At 47.3% G+C, this 23,318-nt stretch overlaps 9 protein-coding genes across 9 annotated transcripts; 5 read left to right on the top strand and 4 right to left on the bottom strand.

Moving 5' to 3' along the window:
- Positions 1-43: 43 nt before the first annotated feature.
- Positions 44-3,313, bottom strand: TEOVI_000159100 (serine/threonine protein kinase, putative; the record flags this gene model as incomplete). The annotated part of the gene is made up of 1 exon (XM_067224798.1): positions 44-3,313. The coding sequence occupies one exon, from the start codon at positions 3,311-3,313 to the stop codon at positions 44-46; it is 3,270 nt and encodes a 1,089-aa protein (XP_067080899.1).
- A 374-nt stretch (positions 3,314-3,687) lies between these two features.
- TEOVI_000159000 (ALBA-Domain Protein) lies at positions 3,688-4,065 on the bottom strand (the record flags this gene model as incomplete). Its single annotated transcript, XM_067224797.1, has 1 exon — positions 3,688-4,065. One exon carries the CDS (start codon positions 4,063-4,065, stop codon positions 3,688-3,690), a length of 378 nt encoding a protein of 125 aa, XP_067080898.1.
- A 565-nt stretch (positions 4,066-4,630) lies between these two features.
- Positions 4,631-4,984, bottom strand: TEOVI_000158900 (ALBA-Domain Protein; the record flags this gene model as incomplete). The annotated part of the gene is made up of 1 exon (XM_067224796.1): positions 4,631-4,984. The coding sequence occupies one exon, from the start codon at positions 4,982-4,984 to the stop codon at positions 4,631-4,633; it is 354 nt and encodes a 117-aa protein (XP_067080897.1).
- A 2,702-nt stretch (positions 4,985-7,686) lies between these two features.
- TEOVI_000158800 (uncharacterized protein) lies at positions 7,687-8,412 on the bottom strand (the record flags this gene model as incomplete). The annotated part of the gene is made up of 1 exon (XM_067224795.1): positions 7,687-8,412. One exon carries the CDS (start codon positions 8,410-8,412, stop codon positions 7,687-7,689), a length of 726 nt encoding a protein of 241 aa, XP_067080896.1.
- A 2,304-nt stretch (positions 8,413-10,716) lies between these two features.
- Positions 10,717-13,056, top strand: TEOVI_000158700 (ferric reductase transmembrane protein, putative; the record flags this gene model as incomplete). The annotated part of the gene is made up of 1 exon (XM_067224794.1): positions 10,717-13,056. One exon carries the CDS (start codon positions 10,717-10,719, stop codon positions 13,054-13,056), a length of 2,340 nt encoding a protein of 779 aa, XP_067080895.1.
- A 1,714-nt stretch (positions 13,057-14,770) lies between these two features.
- On the top strand, positions 14,771-16,360 carry TEOVI_000158600 (uncharacterized protein; the record flags this gene model as incomplete). Its single annotated transcript, XM_067224793.1, has 1 exon — positions 14,771-16,360. One exon carries the CDS (start codon positions 14,771-14,773, stop codon positions 16,358-16,360), a length of 1,590 nt encoding a protein of 529 aa, XP_067080894.1.
- A 1,886-nt stretch (positions 16,361-18,246) lies between these two features.
- On the top strand, positions 18,247-18,525 carry TEOVI_000158500 (uncharacterized protein; the record flags this gene model as incomplete). Its single annotated transcript, XM_067224792.1, has 1 exon — positions 18,247-18,525. One exon carries the CDS (start codon positions 18,247-18,249, stop codon positions 18,523-18,525), a length of 279 nt encoding a protein of 92 aa, XP_067080893.1.
- A 567-nt stretch (positions 18,526-19,092) lies between these two features.
- Positions 19,093-21,033, top strand: TEOVI_000158400 (uncharacterized protein; the record flags this gene model as incomplete). The annotated part of the gene is made up of 1 exon (XM_067224791.1): positions 19,093-21,033. One exon carries the CDS (start codon positions 19,093-19,095, stop codon positions 21,031-21,033), a length of 1,941 nt encoding a protein of 646 aa, XP_067080892.1.
- A 557-nt stretch (positions 21,034-21,590) lies between these two features.
- Positions 21,591-22,874, top strand: TEOVI_000158300 (Histidine phosphatase superfamily (branch 1), putative; the record flags this gene model as incomplete). The annotated part of the gene is made up of 1 exon (XM_067224790.1): positions 21,591-22,874. The coding sequence occupies one exon, from the start codon at positions 21,591-21,593 to the stop codon at positions 22,872-22,874; it is 1,284 nt and encodes a 427-aa protein (XP_067080891.1).
- Positions 22,875-23,318: the final 444 nt, after the last annotated feature.

Below are 23,318 nucleotides of genomic sequence, written 5' to 3'. Positions count from 1 at the left end.
ATGATGGTGCCACCGTTCCCTCCTGATGCTCCAAAGTAAAATGTCACGAGGACGAAATCCTTTGCCTTATCCGTGCCACGTACTTTGTGATGGAGGGATCGACATTACAGATGCCACTCTCTTCAAGTTGCCTAATAGTTCCCTCTAGACCTAGTGCCAGGAACTTCGCTTTGCAATTTTCATAAGCGCAGAAGGAACCTATGGTGATAAGTGCAATTTTTCGGAGGGGCACCTTATCTTTCTTGAGCATGTGGGAAAGAGTTTCGATAGCACTGTTTTCCATTAGTGCGTTTGTAAGTGTGCTTCCATTTCGTACGAAGTTACTTACGGCTCCAGCAGCGTTCTGCCTCGTTTTCTCATCGCTACTAGTCAAAAGCTTCACCATGACGGGAATCGAAGGCCTTAGCTTCTCGTAAAGGGAGCCATTGTGGAACGCAGCATTCCCAACAGCAAATGCTGCAAATTTCTGCGTTGCGGGATCCCTGTCACTACATCTCTCAACCAGCATATCAATTATGCCGTGTCTCGCGAGGGGTTCGTACAAGTATGGTGAGTGTTTACATAGGTTTCCTACCAGGTTACATGATTTGCTCCGAATCCCTGGGTCACTGTGCCGCAGCAGTTCTAAAACCGCGCTGTACAAGTCTGCATTATGAATTGGCAGGTAAAAATCTTTGGAAAGCCGGGCTAGTTGAGAGAGAACATTAAGTCCGTCCGACACGAGCCCTGCGCTTGCCTTCTTCGAATCCAGGACCTTTCCTATTCTCTCACACTGCAGTCCACCACCGTCAACGAAAGCCTTGGCGAATGGCGGTGACCCTACCACCAGCTTTGTTATAATGTTGAACGGTGGACCCCAAAATGCTACCTGAGTGTAGTCAAGCGCAACAATCAGCATCTCCATAAGTCCCTCTTTGTAAAAAATTTGCTGCACAGAGGCGTTGGCTTCGTCGTCTGACTCCGAACCCTGTTTGGATGTCTGAAGTGCCGCTAGCAGTATCTGAACAACTACGGTAAGATGCGCGTTTACTCCAACCGTGCCACCACCACTATGTTCGGGCCAAGAGCGAAGTTGCCCTAGATAGCTTGCTCGTAGTTGATGACAAACAACGCCGGCAACCGAAACTGGACCTCCACTGTCCCCACGATATGCTTCTATCCGTTCCAACAGAAGACTAGTAAAATGCTCATCCCTTCGTTGATGCTGGCAGGCCTGCTGCACGCATCGAAGAGCAGCAACCACACCATTAGGCGACAGTTCGGTTTTTGGGTCACTATCGCGGAGTAGTTCAACAGCAATGCGCAACAGTCCTTTTTGATCGCTGTCAAGGTATGAGCGCGAAGGGAGCTGACCACTATTTTGGTATACGATAGATTGTGGATTAGAAAACATCACCGACAAAGTATGTACTACTCCATCCAAAAATCCGTAATCCGGGTAGCCATAGCCATTTCCAAGAATTCGCCAGACACTATTGCGATCGGCAATTCCTCTTACATCTTTCACTATGGCACATAACCCTTCCATGAACGCCGCGTCTGGTTCGAAAACCATTGTGTCCTTCATTTCCCGGTGAACAAATGCGGCCAGAAGAGCTGCAGCGGCGGCAGAGTTAAGCGCAGCTATATCCGAACTTTTTGACAAATCATAGAAACGCACGGCTAGCAAACCAATAGAGACAAATGCGGACACCTTGTCTGCATTTATCTGATCTGGGGCGGACAACTTTATGTGCGGAATCATCGCAGAAACGGTGTGGAATGCTAGTGCCGCGTACGTCTGAAAATGGCTTCCCTCTGTCACGGAGTCAAGTAATGACGCCCAAAATGAAGGGAAAAGCTTCAACTGGGTCAAAACAGGTCCAAAACCTACTCCCCACCTCACACACTGGAAAATTATTTTAACACAATCCACGCGAAACCCATGACGATTTTCAATTACTTCTTTCACAAGAAAGTCGAGGGACTCTCGGGGTTTTTCTAGTAGCTCCAGAGAAACCTGTTGTCGAATAAGAAGGCCAACAGGTGGCAAGTCGCCTGGCTGCGGTGATGCATCTATTGTTTCTTGTAAGGGTCGCTGAGAAGGAAACGGTAACACAGCATTACCCTCCGGAAACACAAGGGTTTTGATTATCTGGACAGCAAGTCGGCTCATTTCGGCTGACTGCTTGTCACATAAGTGCCGTACTATAGGTCCCAAAACACCAACGTGTAGGATTCGTTCTAACAAAGCAGTTTTCTGAAGGGGCAATGATGTAGCGTTTTCAACCGCAACTAGCAGCCCACGGAACGCCTCAATACAACCTTCGCCATCTGAAGGAGAAAGTAGACACTTTAACGAGGAAGGTGAAAATATTTCATCTTCTTCCGAACCCAGTGGAAACCCATGCGTGTTCCCGGGCGTTTGGCACGGGCCACCTGCATCTAATTCAACAACCCTGTTTGGTTGAGCGTGATGTCGCAGGCACTCTAGTCGTTCCATGCGTTCCTTCATCTTCGTGTCGTGCTGTTTTACCGCCATCAACCACTTCTCATCGTCCCCAGTGATGGCAACAAATGGGTGGTTAAGTAAATGTGGCCAGTTTAATCTGGCCGAGAACGATTTGGTCAAAAGTCCTTTCAAAAGTGACTTGAAGTCCGGTGATATAGGTTCTTCAAATCTTACGGGGTCGTTGACGATTTGGTTGATCAGCTTATAAAGATGGTTCGTATAAAAGGGCGGCTTGCCGTACAACAACTCATATAGAATGCACCCGAGAGACCACAAATCTGCTGTGTGGTTGTATGGCTGCTCTTGCACAAGTTCTGGTGCCATATAGAGGGGTGTTCCCTTAATACTGGTTAGCACCATCGTATTGTAGCTCATCGTCCTCGCAAATCCGAAATCCGCAAGTTTCACGGATCCGTTCTGTCCTATGAGGATGTTCTGAGGTTTCATGTCGCGGTGCATAATGCGGTTCGAGTGCAAGTAATGAAGTGCTTGCAACAATTGCTTCGCGATGCGCCGGACAACCTCTTCGGGGAGTTTTTTATCGTCTTCAAGAATTTCAAATAATTCACCTTGGGCGTATTCCATTACCACAACGAATTCTTGTTGAGTTTCAAAAGCCTCAAACAACGTTATGATGTTGTCATGGTTGAGTTTAGTCATAATTTCAATTTCACTACGAAGGTTAAGAAGTTCTTTGTCATTTTTACCTTTCTTGACTATGAACTTCATCGCCACGATGTGACCCGTACCCTTTCTTCTCGCCTTGTAAACTTTTCCAAACGACCCTTCCCCTATAAGTTCGACTATGGTATAGTTGTCCATATTCCGAATTTTCGGAAAGCAGCACCTACACAACCACAAAGAAAGGTGACCTACAACAGAATTAGATGGCATAGAAAAAAGTAGGCGAAAAGGTAATATTTTCCCTCCTTTGCGAAAAGATGTTAACACTCGTGAAACTGATCAAGTTTAAACACGGACCTTGGATGACTTCTCAATACCTAGTATATTTCTTCCTTTTCTTGTCCCAGAGCCACTATCCTTTTACTTTCTCTTTCCATCTTCTCCAAAGATATGGGTTATCAAAGCCGGCCCAAATGAAAAACATATTTCCCCGTGTACCTCGTGTATTTTCATTTTTTTCGTTCTCTCTCTCTCTCTCTCTCTCCCTCTCTTCATTTCGGTTTCGCTCTTCATTACGCTGTAGCCTTCTCCTTCTCATTTTTCTCCTTTTCGAGCCTCTTAGCTTCGCGAGCCTTTTGCTGCTCTTCATATTTCGCGTCGAAACCATCTGCTTTCGTAACAACGATTTCGATTTTGTCGACAGGGCCGTCGTCTGGTTCCTCACTGACCTGTCGCGAGGTGGTGATTTTTTTTACAACCACCATTTGCTGATCCTTCAGCATCTCCACAACGGACACAGCTTCGTTGATGGCGCCACCGAGAGCAGAAACATATACTTCCTTCTCGCCATCGTGCAAAAGGTGCTTGGTTATATCAACAAATAGAAATTTAGTACCGCGATAGCCAACCCGGACGGAGTTCCTGGGGCGGTCGCTCTTTCCTGTCGTCATATGCAGCGAGTTCCTCGTTTGTCTTCTTGAGTTGTTCCAAAGTTCTTTCGAAGTTTTTTTTTTTTAAAGTAGCAGATATACTTTTGTATGTGTGTTTGGTGTTTGTGTGGTATTTTCGCTGTTCTTATCCCAATATATTTTTTAATTTTGATCGTTATGTTACCAATTATGAAAAGAAGTGAAGGGTAAATACAAATGGTAAAAAGGAAACAAATAGATACAGCAGTGAATGTTTCCTTTCAATATTTCAAAAATCAGGCGATGTCAAAAATAAACTGGCCTATTCTACTTTTCTTTTCCTGGATGCTACCGTAAAACACGGCGATATCAATAATTGTATCGAAGACGAAAAAGAGAGATCCCACCTTTTAAAAAAAAAAAACATAGCTGAGTGTGATTCTCGAACTGTTTCTTAACCCTCCGTTTCACCAGTTATCTCCCCTTTACACCGGGACATATGATGTATATGTATACCACACATGCCCTTCAGCAGCCTATTTCTCCCCCCCCTAAGCACACGTAAGTTCGGATTTACCGTTCATTCTCTCTTTTTGTTAAATCACCGCTACTCCTTTTTGTCAGCGTTTTCCAACTTCCTTTTCTGTTGTTCGGCATATATTGTGTCAAAGTCCTTAGACTTTGTAATCAGTATTTCGATCTTGTCGTTCACCGCGTCGCCATCAGATTCAGCGGCGCCCCGAGAGGTTGTGATTTTTTTAACATCGATAAGCCCTTGGTTTTTTAGTATTTCGGCGACAGCAACTGCATCTGATATGGCTTTACCCAATGCAGATATGGTAACTTCCGGTTTTCCTCCGCTGAGACGGACCTTAATGGAATCCACGTAGGAGAAATTACGGCGCTTAACACTAACACGAACCTGAGAAGAGCGACTGTCGTCACCACCTTTTTCTGACATCTTTGGTCGTGGTATAAATTTTTTTCGGTGATTATACCGTGCGAAATACTTAAGAATTAACAAACCTTAGTAAAGTAGACAGTGGCGAAAATAGGTTAGGGTTATGTTGCAAAATTCTCTAAATAGAAGGAAGCACTTAGCGACCAATCAATAACCGCAATCAAGAAAAGGTTCATCATTTCATTTTAAAAAATAATTAGCTCATCAAGCAAGACAAACAGTTGGTACTAGAGATACCTCCGATGATAAGGTTCACGGAAACCCCGCAAGACATAACAAAAAAAGGACCGAATTTCTTAGTCTCTTCAATGGTTAACATGTTGTTGCTTTTTCCCTTACCACACACCTCTGATTAGGACTTGTGGTACCTACGTCTTTAAATTAAATTGATCGAGTGTGCAACAATGACGAAGGCAATGACACCGTTACATTCTGCTTCGCACATACCTAATGTCATTACCAATTCTTCCCTTCTCATCTGAGAGAGCCTCCTTTTTTTAAAAAAAAAGGACTCTCGAAATTAAAAAAAAAACTTCAACTTAACCACCACACCTCGTAAATACGCCCAAGAAACGAACAACAGAAATTTACCTATAGTATCAACATACTACGGGCAATAGACACTTTTGGTGATATAGACGGTAATCACTTTACCCACTAACCGGTTTTCATCCCTGGCGGTTACGGTAAATCATACCACAACGAAAGGCTTCCATAAATTTCATGCTAGTAAAGATATGGTTAGGGATCCCTGTGACTTTTTCTCAAAAAAGAAAAAGCAAAAGTTGACTCAGTTAGCTTTATCGGTAGCTCTGTCCATGTTTCCCCTAGAAAAAGCAGCTTCCTTTCTTAATGACCAGGTGTGAGCATGGGTGGAGACAGACGAACTGCCCGCCAAACCTATTTAATATAGCCAAACAACTGGGTGCTTGAACGTCTGCACCTCCGTGTTTGCAATCAAACACACCACAATCAAGAAAAGATTCGTCGTAACCACGGAAAGATTTTAGTGCTAATTATTTCATAGCAACTAAGCCAAGCCACAAAGTCCGATTGCCACATTGCACATGTTCTTGACACCCTAGTTCCGCTTCCATACTTTTTGACCGATTATGCATTTGGTAAGAAAACGTTGTTATACACGGGCGACCAAATATCAGCACCGCCCCTACATTCACGTTGTCACCAAAGCGCGGAGGAGCGCTGACGCGGTCTGGTGAGCTCTGTCGTCTAACGTATTTCCTGGGTTACATCAGAAACGTTCGACTACAACGGTCACACCCACAACGCACATGAACGCACTCAGTTCGATGAGCTGGGAAAACAAAAGGTAAAAGAGGAAATGTGTGCAGCGTTGGCAAAAGTCCTTTGCGCAAGTCCAGCAACGCGTGAAAGAGACCCCCCCCCCTCCCACAAATCTGTCACTGATACGGTAGGCACAGGGAGAGTGGGGTTGCCTGGACCCTTCTAGATTGGGACCACTGACGCGACGGAACTCGCTTCTGTCACAGGCGGCAGACGGCACCGTCAAGGACAGAAGGCCCGCTTCACCACCAAGCTGCAAAACCGGGAATCCAAAGTCTCACGTTCCCACGAACACGGTACCTCGCCAAGCCGGAACGTGAGAGCCTTACGGTCAAGGAGGAAACGCGGACAGAAACACCTAACGAGCACGGCATAAAAGTACCTACTCCCTCGATAGTATACCGGGCAGCCCGGCTCACCGGCAGGCCGCGACAGCGAACGCGCAGCTCCAAGGGTTCACACCCGCAGAATGGTTGCCACCTTATTCCAGCGCGGTCCGGCTAGGCCGCCCACTCATCATTTTAAATTTCTAGTCGCACGCTCTCCCCCCGAAACCCTCGTCGACTTTGACGATCAACGCGCGCTGGGGAGGAACCTCAGAAAACCGGTACTCTGTTGCAAAAGGCGGGACGGAAAGGCTGAGGGGTTTTACCACTTCGAATGTCGTGTTGGTGAATAACGACGCTCGGCAGCCATGACCTACAAAACTAGCGCGCCACCGCATCAACGGCCGACGGTACACCGTGGCGTCATGGAAAAGCGCCCACCCTCAAGAAAAACTAAGCGTCCCCACTTCCGTCGGGATGCTGGGATCGCATCGGGTGTTGGCTGGAGGAAGACACCTTTTTGCGAGGCACATCAGTAAAGGTCGACCTTTCTCGTCTAGGAGTCCTCTCACGTCCTAATTTGTTCCACAGAAAATAAGAACTTGGTTCTTTTCGACGTCCGTGTTCAGGAACAGGACGATTCCATTAACGCGGGTATGTGATAACGCGATTGCGTCGGGAATAGTGCGTACTTAGAGGCTATACGTTACCCGAAATTCTCTGTTAGTGCTGTGCGCGTGTGCTCTGGTCGATGTGTCGTAAGTCCGAGCCCCAAGTTGATGACTCGAGTGGTGTGCTAGATGTTGGCTTCCCTTATCTGTGAAGTATTTTCCGTTGGCACCGCGGTGGGGTGACCGGCGTATCTGGAAATCACGCTGTCTTGTGGGTTGATATTCATCTATTGGAAGAGGCGGTGTTGCTTTTATCCAAGTGGCTGACAGTGTTCCTTTCTGAGGTATTCTGTCGTTGCGGTCTGCGGTGCGCAGGGACTCCGGAACCTATTTGTAGTTGAAAGTTGGAGGTGCTCAGCGTCATCAAAACTTCCCTCCACTAGAGGTATTATCGGCTCTCCTATTTCCCCCGGCGATGCAGGCCGCAAGGGCAGTGCGACTTTGTCGGGCGGCTGGGGCCTTCACAGGGGGCGGTGGAAATGGTTCGTGAAGGGCTCACGTGCCTTGCAGGCCTTGCCGCCGGCGTCCAGTGGGTGGGTTCCTGCCTCCTTGCTTTCGCGTCGCCCCCGTCTTGCCTCTCTGATCCGTTTGTTGTGGTCGCTGTCGCGTGTGGCATCTTTCGCGAAGGAGAGCAAGAGGGATACCGTAGATCGCAACGGTGTTCGGTATGTGAGTGCTTGGTGGCAGTGGTGAAGGGTGTGGTGTCCCAGACACCCGTGAATGTGTTTGGTGCGTACTCGGAGCCGCCCGACCGAGGGGAAAGGAGGGCGTGATCGCCCGGCGGCGAGGCAGGTGCAGTGATCACTTTTATTGGATCTAAGTATCCGACAGTGCGCGTGGGTCCGTTTCTTTTCAATTCTTTGTTTTTGCCGTTCGGTTCTCTTGGTGCGGGAATGTGTTCTAGCGAATTCATTACTCGTGCAGGACGTGGCGGTGGTGGCACGAGGGGGAACTGGACGTGAGCGGTGCGGTCACACCTCCGTGTATGTGCATGCGTTCTGAATGACACATCCCTGTAACGGGGCTGTGATGCGCACAGGATCTGTTTCCTCTGCTGTCGTTTCTTTGTGGCACTTCGGGGGGTTAACAGTACAAATAAGGAGTGACCAAACAGGCTTTGAGGCATCCCTGTTTCCTAGGTCAGTCTCAGGTGGTGCCAATGGAGGAGGAGAAACTACCTCTGTATGAAGGGAACTTAATTTACCTTCTTTTGAATTCCCCGATGCGTGGAGTACAACCACTTTGTGCCGTTGACGTTATACGTGTGATGTCTTTACTAGCTCTTCAAAAACTAATATTGTCTTTTTGGCCAGTTGCTGACTTGGTGATCACAGTGGGCTGCGGTTTCTGGCGCGTTAATGGTTATATCTTTCTGGTATTTGTTTGTGGCACGGCCGTCGGCACAGTTGATCGTAACGTCAACTTCCCGTTATTACTAAGTTTTTGCTTTGTTGCAATGGAATTTACACGGTAATATGAGGTGTATGATATTTTTTTTAAGACTGTTTTTTCACTAAATCGATCGATTCACCTGCGCAGGTGCGATCAAGGGGGTTACGCATCGGCCCTGCTTTCTGCTGCTCGTGCTCTGTGATGGCAGAGCAACGGTGCCTCTCTTGATGTCCGTCTTCCATCTTTATGATTGTGTGGTATAGTAGATCTAACTCCATCGGAGGTGTGTTGTACACCAGTTGTACAAGATGATCTTTGTAGAGGGGATTACCATAATTGGGGCGGGGACTTTGTGCATTTTTTGACCTTTTGTCGCTAATGTGGTCTCAGCTGTCTACGCAGCATGCTGAACAGTGAGCTGTAGAGGTTTTGTCTCATATTTGAAGGATTGGTGGTCCCGTCTTCCCCGTAACTTGTCTGTATTTGACCGTTTTGACTTACGTGTGTTTTGTGTTCACAATATTAAATAATTGTGAGGGAAGCTGTGGAAGTCAGGAAGGTGAAGAGGAGGAACATGGGAGCCATACGGGTTCAGTGATAAACCACAATTGTGAAGCGAAGATGTTGTGGGCAATTATTCATTTTGGGAAGAGGAAGTTGTATTTCCACAGTTTTTTGTCTCTTCGCAGTGCCAAGAGGAATAAAGAGTTAGCACTGTCTGTCATTCGCCGGTATATGTGTTGGAAATCGTGCAACCCCTTAATTTTATTTATTTTTGGTTGCCGCTTTTTCTTCTTTTTATTTTTTTAAAATGCCTTTACTTTGGTTGCTTTTATTTTTAAATTTTTGATTGAAAGACCGTGCATGTACTGTATTTTCAACTTTATATATGCATGTTTGTGATCTGTTTTACGATGTCGTAACCTTTACCGCTTTATGTTTTAACCGGATTTTTTCGGAGGTATTTCTATCTTCTTGCGGAAAAAGGCTTTCTATCAAGGTGGTCAGCATTTTGACGGATATTTTGGTATATTTAAGGAGTGCTTCGCAAAATTACCTGGTCTCTTTGCTTTGTTCGCAGTATGATCGTTACACGCATGGAAACGTCAGCCAATTTGTAATTTCGGAGGAGAGTGGAAACGCCATATAACTGCCAGATGTTGGGGTCCATTACGACGCAGCACATTTTTTTCTTACCTGTAGAGTTGTTAGGGGGATGGAAAAAGGGTAACTGCGCTTTAACGGTGTATTTATTTTTTAAAAACTTTCCCTTGTTGTATAGCTGTGTTATAGCAGTACTTTCGTAATGTGATAAACTGCCTTCGAGCGTTTGACCGACATTAGCTCGGAAACCTCCTTCCATATTACAGTTTTGACGAGAAGCAGAAACACAACACCGGTCATGAATCACTGAAACGTAGAAGGTCTCTCAAGGGGCATGAAGGTACTGAAAGGAAGGGAGTTGGACTTGCAAGGTTCAGTTGTTTGTGGGGAATCAGCTACCGGTTTCAACTCGGTCAAACCCAGGGTGTGTTTACGTTGAGCAAAATGCACTGATTCATGTAGGAGACGATATCTCCTTCACACATAGGGTCATGACATCTGCCGCTAAGCAAGTTGTGTTAAAGATTAGGGAGCCAGAAGTGACAATTTCTGAGCTGGTTTTCAATGGACTGGGCATTGGGTGCAGATGGAGATATTATGTTTCAGCTGGGACGAGACCATTAGTATGGTCTGTTTCGAAGTATCGGAGTGAGAAAAGCGTCGAAAGTGGGTAATAGGAGTGAAGTATTCTCATAACGGAGAGACAACTTTTATTTGCGCGTCTTAAACGGTAACTTTAAACGCGGTTGAGCGTCCAGTTTGTGGGTCTGTGGTTTCTTATTACTACCTTTTAAAAAGATTAAGCTGAACTTCCCCCCTGCTGTACTGACACCACTTTTGCCATTCACCTTCCCCGAGGGCTACCATTTACTTCCCCATATTCTGCAACGCAGTGATATAGAGAAACAAAACCGTTGAGAGTAATTCCTGTTCTATGGATTTAATCCCACACATAACGAGAACGGGGTATGATGTCAGTACTCTTGTTGCTGCGCGAAAACTCCTTTTTGTGGGTGCTATCAGTGTGTGCATAGCGGTGCTAGGCCTTCTGTTATGGTTTAAGGCTGAAATGTTCAACAACGTGGGCCCGCATCCAAGTAATTGGGCGGGTTACGATGCACTGAACTTTATTGGTCTCTTTTCCTTCGGCGTGTTTTCTACACTTGGAGTTTCTCTACTGTACGTCGGGACAAGCACTCTCGCTTGCATACATGGTGGCATTTTGGGTCTTATTTTAATGGGGATGCTAGGTTTGGTGTTTGTCGTGTTAGGGGGTCTAGGAGCTGTGTGGGGAAGCGAGACCATGCAGTGCCTTGCCGTTTTTTGCACCGGGAGCACTGCCTCGACGAACCGAGGTGGCCGTCCAGAAGCCGGCGTTGCATTCCGTTCGGGTCTTGGTTTGGCAGCGTTCTTGTCCTTCGTTCCGATCGGAGTTGTAATCCTCTTTCAAGCCGCACGCCGTGTATTCGGCGTTGACCCTTTTTGGACAGGCCACAAAGGCCGTCGATTTGTCTCAGATCGATTCGCACCACTTTTGAGGTTCCTGTTCGCCGTCGCGTTCGTCTCGTTTTGGGCCGTTGTATCACTTTATATGCCGAACTCCTTAGAATCGTTTTTGCCTGTGCGCATAGCAAGAAATGCCAGGATGCTCAGCTCGCACAACTACACCCTGTGCCGAACTGAGCCTCATACATACACTTGCCCGGATCTGCCGTGGTCGTGGATACGCACGAGAAATTTGGTAATAAATGACGAGGTAGTGCTGAAGGCGTACCCAAGTAATCTGATATTCTACGGTTACTTGTTCGTTATACTACTTACCACTGCGTTGATTCGTTCTTTCCGCTACGGGCGGAGGTTTCTCAAGCGGAGATGCCCAGTGTTGCGTGATTACACGTACGGCGAGGTGGGTTTTCTTTTTCTCACTTTTTCAATGATTGTGCTATTTTTTTTGTACTGGATCCAGGGTCATAACTTTAAGCAGAGGTACACTGACATCTCTAATGACACGGTATCATCCGAGCGATGGTATCGTTCAATGGGTCAGTTGGCCGTAGCTTTTCTCTCGCTTTCCATATTTCCCGTGAGTCGTTATTCTGTGCTTCACTCAATTTTGGGGACCTCATGGGAGTCGTCCATTTGGGTTCATAGGCTCCTTGGATACGGAGCGTTGCTTGGTATCGTTGGTCACGCGATAGGTTGGTACGTGCGCTGCTTTGAACTGGGTGTCTTTCCACAAGGGATTTTTTCCATTCCAGCAGTTGATCCTCCCGGTAACAGAGATGACTACACAATTCCACTTATCACCCTTACGACACTTTTTTCCCTTGTTTCGACAATCATTTTTGCATTGGAGCCCCTTCGTCGCCGCTTCTACGAGCTCTTCTACTACGCACACATCGTCACGTTCTACATGTTGGTACCGGTTGTGTTGTGGCATGCGGCCTCGGCATGGGAATACTTCCTCCCCGGGTTGACTATTTGGTTCCTAGACTGGCTTCTGAGGATATATCGCCGTGGATCGACAGTGGACCTCGTGTCGGCTACTGCGTCCGGCTCCTTTGTGGAGATTCGTTTCCGACATGGGTCGCTGGGGGCATTACCTGGGCAGTTTGTGTTTGTAAACGTTCCCAACATATCGCTGCTACAGTGGCATCCCTTCAGTATAATGTGTGAACACGAAGGCTATTATTTACTCTATATCAAATCAATGGGTGAGGGCACGTGGACAGAAAAGCTGGGTAAGTTGGTGTGTAGACGCGGATTGAAGTTTAAACTGTATGTTGAAGGCCCATGTGGCCGTGCACTAGATATCAACGAACATCAAAACATTTTGTTTGTCGCAGGAGGCATCGGTATAACTCCATGCGCGTCCGTATATAGTCATATCTGCGATCGCATGGCTCTGGGGTTGAGGAGTCCGACTCCCATGCTTCTGTGGAGCGTGCGTGACAGGGAACTTTTGTTGTTAATGTCGCAGCTTTGGCAGGGAGGCGACTTGTCCGCTGTTTCGACCTCGTCTACAATCGAGGAGGCTCCCAGTGACCGAATTCAGGTGTTTTTCACCGGCGGTTGTAATGTGGAAGATGGAGAATATACATGTGTGGTGAATGAACGGATGGATATTTTTGACAGGATACCGCAGGTAATTGCCGGCAAAGATCCCAGAACCGTGCTCTTATTTGCCTGCGGTCCCCCCGGCCTCGTGGAGTTGGCAAGAAGTGTTGCCCATTCCCTTGGGGTTGACTTTCACCAGGAAACATTTTTATTATAAAACCAAATCTAGTGTGTGTGGGAGGTAACAAGCCAATCACCTGAAAAACATATGTAATCTTGGCAGAGACGTCGGGGTGATTGCAAGTAAGTGGGAGTAAATACAACTGATCGACAACAGTGACACATAATCTCTGGTGGCGTCTGTGATTCGATTTCAACTGTTGCTCCTCCAACTCTTTATTGCTGGGGGCCGTTTTCTTATCCCTGTGTTTTTGTTACCAAGTGTCAGTATGCCCTTTACTTTTCGTCTATTTTCTTAATACAAATGCTAACGCAGGGTTGTCTCGGGGGTGGAGTGTTCAGCGCGATGCGAGTGGGAACACTTCCCGTATCACCGTCGCTCTACGTTTGTCGAGCATGTTTTTGCTGATTTTTTTCTCAGTTGTTTCGTGTTAGTTTTTCTTCAAGGTGTTTCTACCCTCGCTTTTAGGTCATATATATGTTGGTTTCTCCTAAGGATTGCTTTGTTTTCCTCCCTCGCAATGCTGCACGATTCTCTTTGATCTTTTTTTTTTTCACTGTGGTTGTCTTTTACCGCTAGTTTTTCATGCTTTCACGGTTTTCTACGGTATTTGAGTTTTTGACGCCAAGTAACGGCAGGAAAGGTTGAGGGTGCTGTGACATTGGGCGGGAGCATACTGCCGGGTCTCCACTTGCCTGTGATCACTATGCCCTCTCATCGTTCTTCTCTATGTATATATCTGCGGTGTTGCTTTTTTGTGTGTTTTTCGTATGTAAGCTCGCTCCAATACAACGTAGTTACTTCCCCTTTCCCTTGCCGTTTAGTACAGTTTCCCGCGTGAATCTATTTCGAGACTGGTGAGTTGAAGGGAGGGAACCAATTCTATCCAGGGAATTATATTTTCTTTCGATTTTTTTTTGACGCTCTGTGCGTTGGTGGGGTAGGTAATGAGATTATTTTCGCAATGTAAATGATTAAACTGCGCCTATGTGTAACCTTAACTTCCTTTCTCGAAGCAAGGGTATACACGAAAGTGTTTGTAGTTCCCACATGTACACAGATGCGCAGGTACGTGCCGTCCAACAGTGGGTTGTGAGTTATTGAAGAAAAGAAGGGTCCAGTAAATAAGAGCACACAAAGGAAAAAATCTAGGTGCATGCTCAAGGGAACAGACTATCGTCGACTTCTAAGCGAAGTCGTTCCCTGCCTTACGTAGCTTGGTATCTTCCCGTCAAGATGTTTGTGACCTCTGTTCTTTAACTAAATGACAACGACGCTGATAGATTGAGCGTTTTAAGAGATATGTCCCTTGTACATTTTGCTTTAAAAGGTTATTGGGTGTAAGTGAGAAGGGACTAGCCTAAAAGGTGTTGATGGAAGTTGGAAAGGTATAGCGTGTATCGAAGGATAGCGGATGACGGCGCAGTTGAGCGGAACCAGTTGTTCATGAGGAAAAACATGGTTGACGCTTTTCTAACCGCATCAGTAAATTGAAATTAAAGTGTCTCTGCGCGTATGCTCGTCAATATATAGAATATTTATCTTTTGATGGTGATTGGGGTGCCCTGCTTCGTTTTGCGACCTTTCCCCCTCTTCATACCACTATTCATTTATCACTTCCTTTGCCGTGAACGAAACACCCGGCCCGTCACACAATTGTAACTCTGGGGGGTTTCTTACAGTAAAGAAGACGGTGTAGGTGTGAGAGAAAGAAGCTAGGCTTAAACTGAGCACGAGAAGGTATCAGGATATGGATCGTCCAACTAAGGAAGCGACCAGCGTCCCCTCTGCACAGGAGGTGCGTCTTCATGTGGACATTCTCCGTGGCCGCAACTACCCGCAAACCGAGGATGATCCATGCGCGTGCTCGACGTATGCGCGTCTCATCTTGTACGACAGCCTTCTGAAGGAAACAATTGGCAGTGTCTACGAGTCACCACTACAAGAGGGGTCCAATACTCCATTCTACAATACAAGTACGGAGTATGAGCTTCCACCGAGCACGGAAATGGTCGTCTTGGTTGTGCAGGTGGTGGAGACGACTCGACGTCCGGAGCCTTACATAATGTTCTACGGTAGCTGTCGCATTTCGACAGTAAAGTCCGGAAAAAACGAGGAAACGGTCGTACTTATCCACACAGATCCGGTGACACAGCCCGAAGAGGCAGAAGCGGAGGTCAAACAGGTTGTTGGTGATGGGCTTCCTTGTCCCAACCTTTCTTTTCGTCTGCACGTTAAGCGCCGGAGGCCCGGCGAGGTTAATGCCGAGGATCACTCGGACGCTGTTCTTAGCAGTGCACCTGTTTTGGATGGATCGTACCCGATTATCCCCAAGAACTCACAGTATGTGTGGTTCAATTTAGCCTCGGATCGTAAGTGGAGCGAGGCATTTACCAATGCGCTCGTGAGTGAGTGGCGGAAACAAGCGATGGTAAGTTCGGCTGAGGGAGCGCTGCCTGATATAGGTGAGTCGTACGCGAAAGTCCAAGGTGCCTCCAGGAAGAAGGAGCCCTCGAAAAGGGAAATTTACGTGCCAACGAGTATAAACACCGTTGCAGACATCATTGTAACCCAATGGAACTGCTGCAGATCACATGAAGTTCTCTCGTGGTTAAGACTCTCTGGCGAAGCTTTCTCGCGCGGTGAGAGGCTGTGCAGCTTTAGTCGAGAGGATGTGATGAACTTCCGCCGTAAACGCAAAGAACAAATATATTTGCTGCAGGATTTGGCGATTTCTTCGCTGTTACTTGTGGGTGAGTCTGAACTTCGTGACACGATTGATCATTTGTGGATTCACTTTGCTATCGGTGTTGACCATGACCCATCGCGCGGCACCGCTCTGCCTTATGAAGCTCGCAAGCGGATGAAGGAGGCTGGTTTTGAAGATGCGGACAAAGTCGCTTTGCATTCATCTTTTTTGAACTTCCTCGTTCCTTCCCTCGCCCAGGATCAGTGTGATGAGATGGTGACAGCCGACCTGAATGCAGCTGCTAGGGAGCCGGACTTAGCTAATATCGTGAATAAGTTTGCTTCCTCACATGCTGGCACCCTTCAAACGTCCGTTAGCGAGATGAAGTTTACTGCGGCTCTGCTGGAATGTGTTGGTGCGATGCTTGATACCCTCACGGAGGTGGAGGTGTCGCGTGCTCTTAAGATGTTCAAACCCTGCGTCATTAGTGCGCATCAGCGCTTGAAGAGCGGTGCCAAGGAGAAACTAAGAAATGCAATAGCTTCGTACGGTGGCCAACGGGATAAATTCACCTATAGACCTGGTGGTGGGATTAAGATCGACCACCTTGACAGGTTGGGTCGTAGGAAAAAGGAGATCCACTTTCGGTGAGGTAGTACAACCACCTCTGTGCTTGTCCTCTAGCACTTAGGTGTAGAAACGAAGACAAGTGTTTCAATGTAGGCAAATATATATATATGTATATGGAGAAGGAGTTGTGCACTCATATCTGCGTAACCCTAACCGTACTTCTTTTGTTAAGGAGCACCGCGCAGGTTGCTCTGTCGTGCTTCAAGATAAATTACCAGGTTAACACTCATTGTCTGTCTCAGTGGAGGTGGTGCGAATAGGGGCTCACATAACAGCCACACCAAAAGCTACTTTCCCCTTGAGTAACTTACACACCACGGGGATGCTTGTCTTCTTTTCCTTTCGCACCTAAAAAAACAAACTACTTGATGTACTTTTCATTGTTCATTAGTCTGTCCGCTCACTTTGCATGATGCACCCTTACTTTACTCTGTGGGGGTTTGCTTTTTGCTCTCGTGTTACTTTTCCCCATTTGGAAAAATGTGAATGCGGTTTCGCCCCCACGAAGGCCATGTAAGAATGAAAGAACAATCCGATTTGCGAAAAAAAAAATGCCATGGTAGACAATAAAAAGCGGGGGAAGGGTGCAAACAAGGGCAAAGGAGAGAGGTCCGTACCTAAAGAATTAAAGGAGGAGGGGGAGAGAATATGTAAGGGTGAACATTCCACTGGGAGAAGAGTATGCATGGGGATGAAGTGGTTTAGGAATGGCTGCCGACCGTGCTCGAGGTAACGTGAGGAGGTCTACACTACTTATTCTCGGTCTCGAGGTCAAATTATCATTATAGAATGTAACTATGTTTTTTTTGTTCATTTGTGTGAAAGGGGAATGAGTCAACGGTGACGAATAAGACACTGTGAGAAGGGTTACTACATCTAATAATATATAAATGTGAACAAGCTTCCGCGCAGATGTTGTTGTATGTTTGTATTGACTTTATTTGTAGGTATTTTTGATCAAAGGAAGAAATGATACCAGTGAGAATAGTGTAGTAAACCGCGAATGTGTGTGCATGGGTGGGCACGTTTTTATGCTTCTGTGAAGAGGGCTCTGTGCGTATATATGAGATGTAAAGGGGATAACATGTGCTTGTGTATATGTGCACCACCAGTTTCTTTCTCTTTTCTCCAGGTGAGCATACGTATTGTTTTCATGATGGAGCGGGGAATTAGCGAGAGCGGGAGGAGCGGCAGGGCTTAGAGCAAAGGAGGAAGTAGTATGAATTAAAAGAAAGGAAGAGAAACATCCCAATTCAAAGGGAGATATTAAGAAAAGGATGGTCAACGGAACACAAGTTACGGAGTGGCTGCGACAAAATCGGGAGGTGTTCCTGCATATGAGGGGGGGGTACTTCCTTTCTTATTTTACATCCTTCCTTGCTTCACCTCATGAATTAGGTAGAAATGAAGTAAATATCTTTTTTTTTCGTTTTTTCTTTTTTAATTGTGTGTGTTCCTGTTATTTTCGCTTGTTCTTTTTCTGTCTTTTGCTCCCAAGCCGTTTAACGCCTGTGTGGATTCCTCTGCGCCTTTCGTATTTTCCACTGCGCACCTATTTTTACATGCTGTATATGAGTTCCAGGTCAAAGTACCGCCCAGTGCCTGAGTTAAGCTGTGCCAGAGGGGAGGAGCAAGGAAATAAAGTGTGATAAAATTGATGGAGTGAAGGAAGGAATGCGCAATTAACACGTTATGCAAACGTGGTGGTGTTGCTGCTGCAAGGAAAGGAAGGTGACTGTCCTCCCATGTTCGCTTGTTAGCAACCGTTGTGCCCTACGAGCCGTCTAACTTCATTTGGCTTCGTCGTTGAGAGAGATAAGAAATGGGAATGCGGACATAAAGTTAACAAGGCTTCTTTTTTGCTTTCGCTGTTAATCTCTCGTCTTTGTGGGAACAAACGCTCCGCCATGAGGTTTTTGCCTTTGTCCTTGGGACATTTTCTGTACATTCTTACCAGTCGTTGCTTTCCTTTTCCCTTCTCTTGTTGGTGCTGTGGTGTACCTCCCGCTTCAGTGGGTTTTTGTTTTGTTTATGTGGGGACGCATTTTTCGCGGCAGCTGGTTAACGTTTGTTATGCCGGTGGCGTTTCCCAGGGGCCACTGCTGCGGGTTGCGCTGAAAGGTGTAAAAACCTTTGTTCCTCGCGCAGGGCCTCTCGATAGAAAAGGTGTAGCGAAGGGAAATTAGATAATCTAATTGTATGAAGGGCTACGAGTCAAAAGCTAGTGGGTGGGTGACACGGCGGCTCTCATCCATTTTCGTTTGCTTGGCTTTGGACGTGTTGTGGCTATTGGCGGCCTTCGTGGTGAGGGGGCATCAACTGATGGCTTAATGTTTAGTGAGGACCGCATGATCCAGCTGGCATACGACTCTCAGGATGTTTTATTTTTCGTCATATCAGCGGAATCCCTACCACCTTTTCGCAACTTGCGTTGACTGTTATCCCCTCCAGGGCTGAGTTTACCTTGTCCCCTCCCCCCAGTTCGATCGTGTTGTCGAATTGAGTCGCTTGACATATGTCGTGCTGTTGCTTATCACGGGTGTGACCATGAGTCCCTGGTCGTGGACCGTCTCTGTCGTGTGAACGTTGGGTTGATATCTGTCGTGTGCAGGTTTTCGTCACATTTGTTTCCTTCCTTTCCCTCAAGGATATGGTGTTGTAGAGGTGCAGTTGCGGAGGTTAATGTTTTCTTCATCACTAATATTCTCTTTCTTCCTTCTACTTCTATTTAAAACCTAGGTTCCTCCGTTACCATGCTTGGTTCATGGCTGAACGAGATCCAAAAAACACTTGACAACGTCTCGGGATTAGCTGGGAAGTTGGAGGAATTCGAAGGCATTGAAGAAAAAGAGGGACATGGAAGCGATGACGTGGTGCATTTATCGGGTAGTGAACTTAATGAAGTGGAAGGAGGGGTCATTTCTATGCAGCTAGCGACCAAACAGAAAGAAACACATCAGGAGGATAGTAGTACACATGGTGTTGCTCCATCGGCTATCGGCATGGGGGATTGTTGCGAAGTTGAAGCTAGTGACAGGTTGTTACCTCCCGCTGTGTTGCAAACGCGGTCGAGTGACGTGAGCTGCGAGCTCGGACAAAAGTTTGACACGACAGAAAGAGAGCAAGGCAAGACTGCAGTCACGGGAACGAAGCAGACTCCAGTTACGTTTCTGTCCAAGCCCGGGGAGCGCGGCGGAGGCGAGGGCATTTTCAAGGGAGCGAGCAGTGGGGTCGTGTCTGAGGAAGGTGATAATCGATCATTAGTCACTTCGGAAGATCACACCCACGACAGTAGAAATCTGCAAGAAGGACAAGGAGGGGGCACTGTTTCCAGTAGTGATCCGAATGCTACTGACGGGCAGCTGCTCCGATTCCAAGCATTGTTGGCTGAGGAAATGGAAACATCGCAGCGTCTGAACGATGAGAACAAGCGTCTCACTCAAAGCATTTTGTCGCTTCAAAAGGAGGTTAATAGCCTTCGTAATCTAAAGCGGAGCACTGTAGACAAGGAGAAAATGGCTTCCCTCGAGAGGGAGGGAGTGGAGCTATCGGAACAGCTTGGAAGGGAGCGGGAGCGGAGTAAACAACTTTTAGAAAGAAAGGCAGAGGCTGAGGATCGTGTTGTGTCGCTGGAACGACAGCTCCGACAAGGCGCAGCGGATTACAATGAGCTTCAGAACATCGCAGCTGCGAGGCAGACACAGTGTGAGGCTACGCAGAGGCAGGTGAACGAGCTCACTATTCAGCTAGAAGAGAAGAATAGACGTGTGCAGGAGTTACAAGGTGAGGTGTCCCGTTACGTGTCAGAGCTTAATCATCGTTGTGACACCGCAAATGATGTGGTGGAGTCACTCAAGCGGGAGAAGGAGGTGTTTGTTTCCTCCTTACATCGAAACCAAATGGAGTACGAGCTCCACATTCAGCAGTTGGAGAAGAAACTCCTTCAAGCAGAACATCGTGCGGATCGAGCGGAAACTAGGCTCGTGGAGCATGAGCGGGGCTCCCTAAATCCGTTGCGTGAGTTGCGCGCGGCGCTCGATGACACGGAACGACAGAAGAAACAGCTGCTGGAGGAAGCAGCGCTGGCAGCTGAGGAGTGCGCTGCTTTGAAGCGTGATCATGTTGTGGTCGTGGAGAGCTATAAGCAACAACTTGCAGGTGTTCAAAACGAATTACGTGCCGCAGTGGATGAGAGAACTGCCTCCATTCAGGAGTTATTACAGTGGAAGGGAAGGCATACCCAAGTACAAAAGGAATTGGGGGATGCGCTCATACGGGCTGCGCAAGCCGAGGCACTCAATAAACAGATTAAGCAACCAGCTGACGCTGTGTGCACCGGCATTCAGCCCCGAAGTGGATCGAGGTGCTCGTCTTCAATTGCCGCTGCCGAGCCTTCCTTTGTTCCATCCCAACCACTAACCCCCGTTGACGTTTGCGCGAATAACACATGTTTAGCGTTGCTTCATTTTCATACCGACGGGCCCACTAGCCACTTTTCTCGTGGTGGCCGAGAGCGGATGGAAAAGGAGCTGGTGCGCCAAGCGGTGGAGATTGAGAGTCTTCGCCGTTACAAAGATGAAGTTGAGGAACTGCGAAAAAAGCTAGCAGCTCTCGCTGCCCAGCATGACTTGCTCATGCAGATGTACGGGCAGTTGCAAGAGGAGACTCAGCAACAGACGAAATCCCAGAGTTGATTATTTCTAAGACGTTCGCGGGGGCTGATGGAGGGTTACTTTCCTCCTGCGCTGTAGCCTATCTTTAGGGTTGATGCGAAGCATTTTTCTCCGGTTTCACTGACGGTCGGTGCGGGTCACAGTCTCACTTCCAATTGCTTGCTCACTCGGTTGGTCGGCATGTGTAGTGCAAGACATTTGCACTGCTCTGCCGTATACAGCAAGAGTTATGTCTCCTTTCTGTGCTATCCCACATTCCCTCACTTACGCATACAGAGGTGCTTTTAACGTGTATCCTAGACGCCTTTTCTGGTTCTCCGCCCCTCATTTGCGTCTCGATATTATTTTTCTTCCCTTTTTTAATACGTTTGTAGTGTAGATTGAAACGCGTGACCGTGGAACTTGGTGACGAGCTTCTGCCCCGCTTGTGCGTCGCCGTCGCACTGGGGATTGGTTTTCTTTATTTAGTTCACTCTCTTCTCGGTTTGCGACCAGGATGCACGAGTGTAACCACGCTACAGAGCACAAGTTCACAGGCTAAGTGTACAGTGCGTGTACAACTCGGTTCCGTTCGTTTCATGACGTCCGTGCAGTATGCTCTGAGAGCAAAGCGGCGCTCGCTTCAGTGGCATCAGACTGCGAGTATGTTTCGCGATGAGGTTCTACTACTTCGTCACGGTGAGAGACTTGATCACGTTAATCGTAATTGGAAGTCTAACGTTGGGGTTCCACTATCGCACCTTCCTAATACTGATCCTCCACTTTCCACTGATGGTCGATGGCAGGCACTGGAAACGGGGCTCTTTTTTCGACAGCAAAGGCGCCATGCGAAAATTCGGCAGCGGGAACTAGGGATGCTGTCCATGCTTCTCACTTCGCCGTTTCATCGGTGTCTCGAAACAGCGATAATCGTCAACATTACAGGCTTTGATGGGAAACTTGTGGTGTTTGTAGACCCTTTGCTTGGTGATTGGCAGTCATCGAGGTTGTATTCCCATGCACCTGGTTTGGGTGGTAGCTACGATCTTTGTGGGGACAGCATTCTGTTTTGTCCTCATTGGGAATCACTGCATGCCTCGTTAAGTTCTTTTTTCCGCACCGCTGCTTGTAAGCGTAAGTTGGACGGGATGAGGAACCTTGTCGATGAAACGACCATTGCGGGGTGGGTGGAAACTCTTGATGGGCTTTACAACGGAAATGCCTCGTTCCTTCTGTGGACTTCACCTTCTGTGCGCAGGTCCTTACACCAGGGGATCTCTTGTGGGGATGCCTCTATTTCTTATCCATCAGACCGGAGAGGGGGTTATGCTCCTTGTCGCAGCATTACCAACAACGGGATTGCTGTCAAATACCCAGAGGGTCCAGGTTGTTTACTTCTACGGGCTGCCGAGGTGGTACGGACGCACTTCAGCAACGATACCGATACTCCCTCCTCTGTCCCTCGTTGCGTTTGGGAGGCGGCTCAAGGAGAGGCTAAGGGACTACCGCGTACCTTTAGAGAGAGGTCCTCACTGCTCACTCTCTCAATGAGTGACTTCGGCCCGCAGCCGTTCAACAGCATCGCGTTACTCCCACCTACTCGGACGATGATTGTAACACACGCTGACGTTGTATCGGCGCTGTTGAAGCAATGTTGTCCCAAGAGCTATGCCGCTGACCGGAAGTTCTCTGTACCATGCTGTAGCATCAGCTACATATCTCGTTCTAATGATTTTTACCGCGGCGAAAGGGGCACTATTGGCACTAAAGAAGTGAAGGAGGATGAACAGGCTCCCCCGGTAGACCGTAACCAAGAGTGGGATATAGGTGCTGTTGGCTCGTTCAGTCATTTGCAGTCTGCTACCGTGTTACAATACACCTAGCTTTGTCTCGTCGGATAGTCCCGGAGTGGTTACTTTCCTATGTACTTTCCCTCCTTCTTATTTGAGTGTGCGCACTGAGTAACCTGAAGAGGGACGAAGTGTGCCCTCTTGGGGGGTGTGGGTTCGTTGGTTTTTTGTTTGCATTTGTGAACGTGGCACCGATTAGGATGTGTACCGGTTTCATTGCTTGTGGTTGCGTGCTAAACGGATCAACACTTCGGCACTCGTGGAGACCGAGTCGGAGAACGACTGACCTCTAGAAAAAAAAACAACAATTGGGAACGTTTTTTTTTTTGCTCTGTATTGGTGCTATTTGTTGCCTTGGGATACGGATTTATATTTGTTTTCCTTGGTGTCGTTTAAATTTGTGACCCCTGTTTTCCGTTTATCGTAACAATGAAAAGCAATATCAAAGACAAAAAGACCCCCTTAACTCTATCTTTA

Source organism: Trypanosoma equiperdum, assembly GCF_001457755.1.
Source record: "Trypanosoma equiperdum strain OVI genome assembly, contig: ctg_388, whole genome shotgun sequence".
Lineage (NCBI taxonomy): Eukaryota > Euglenozoa > Kinetoplastea > Trypanosomatida > Trypanosomatidae > Trypanosoma > Trypanosoma equiperdum.
This window is presented reverse-complemented; position numbering and strand designations above follow the sequence as displayed.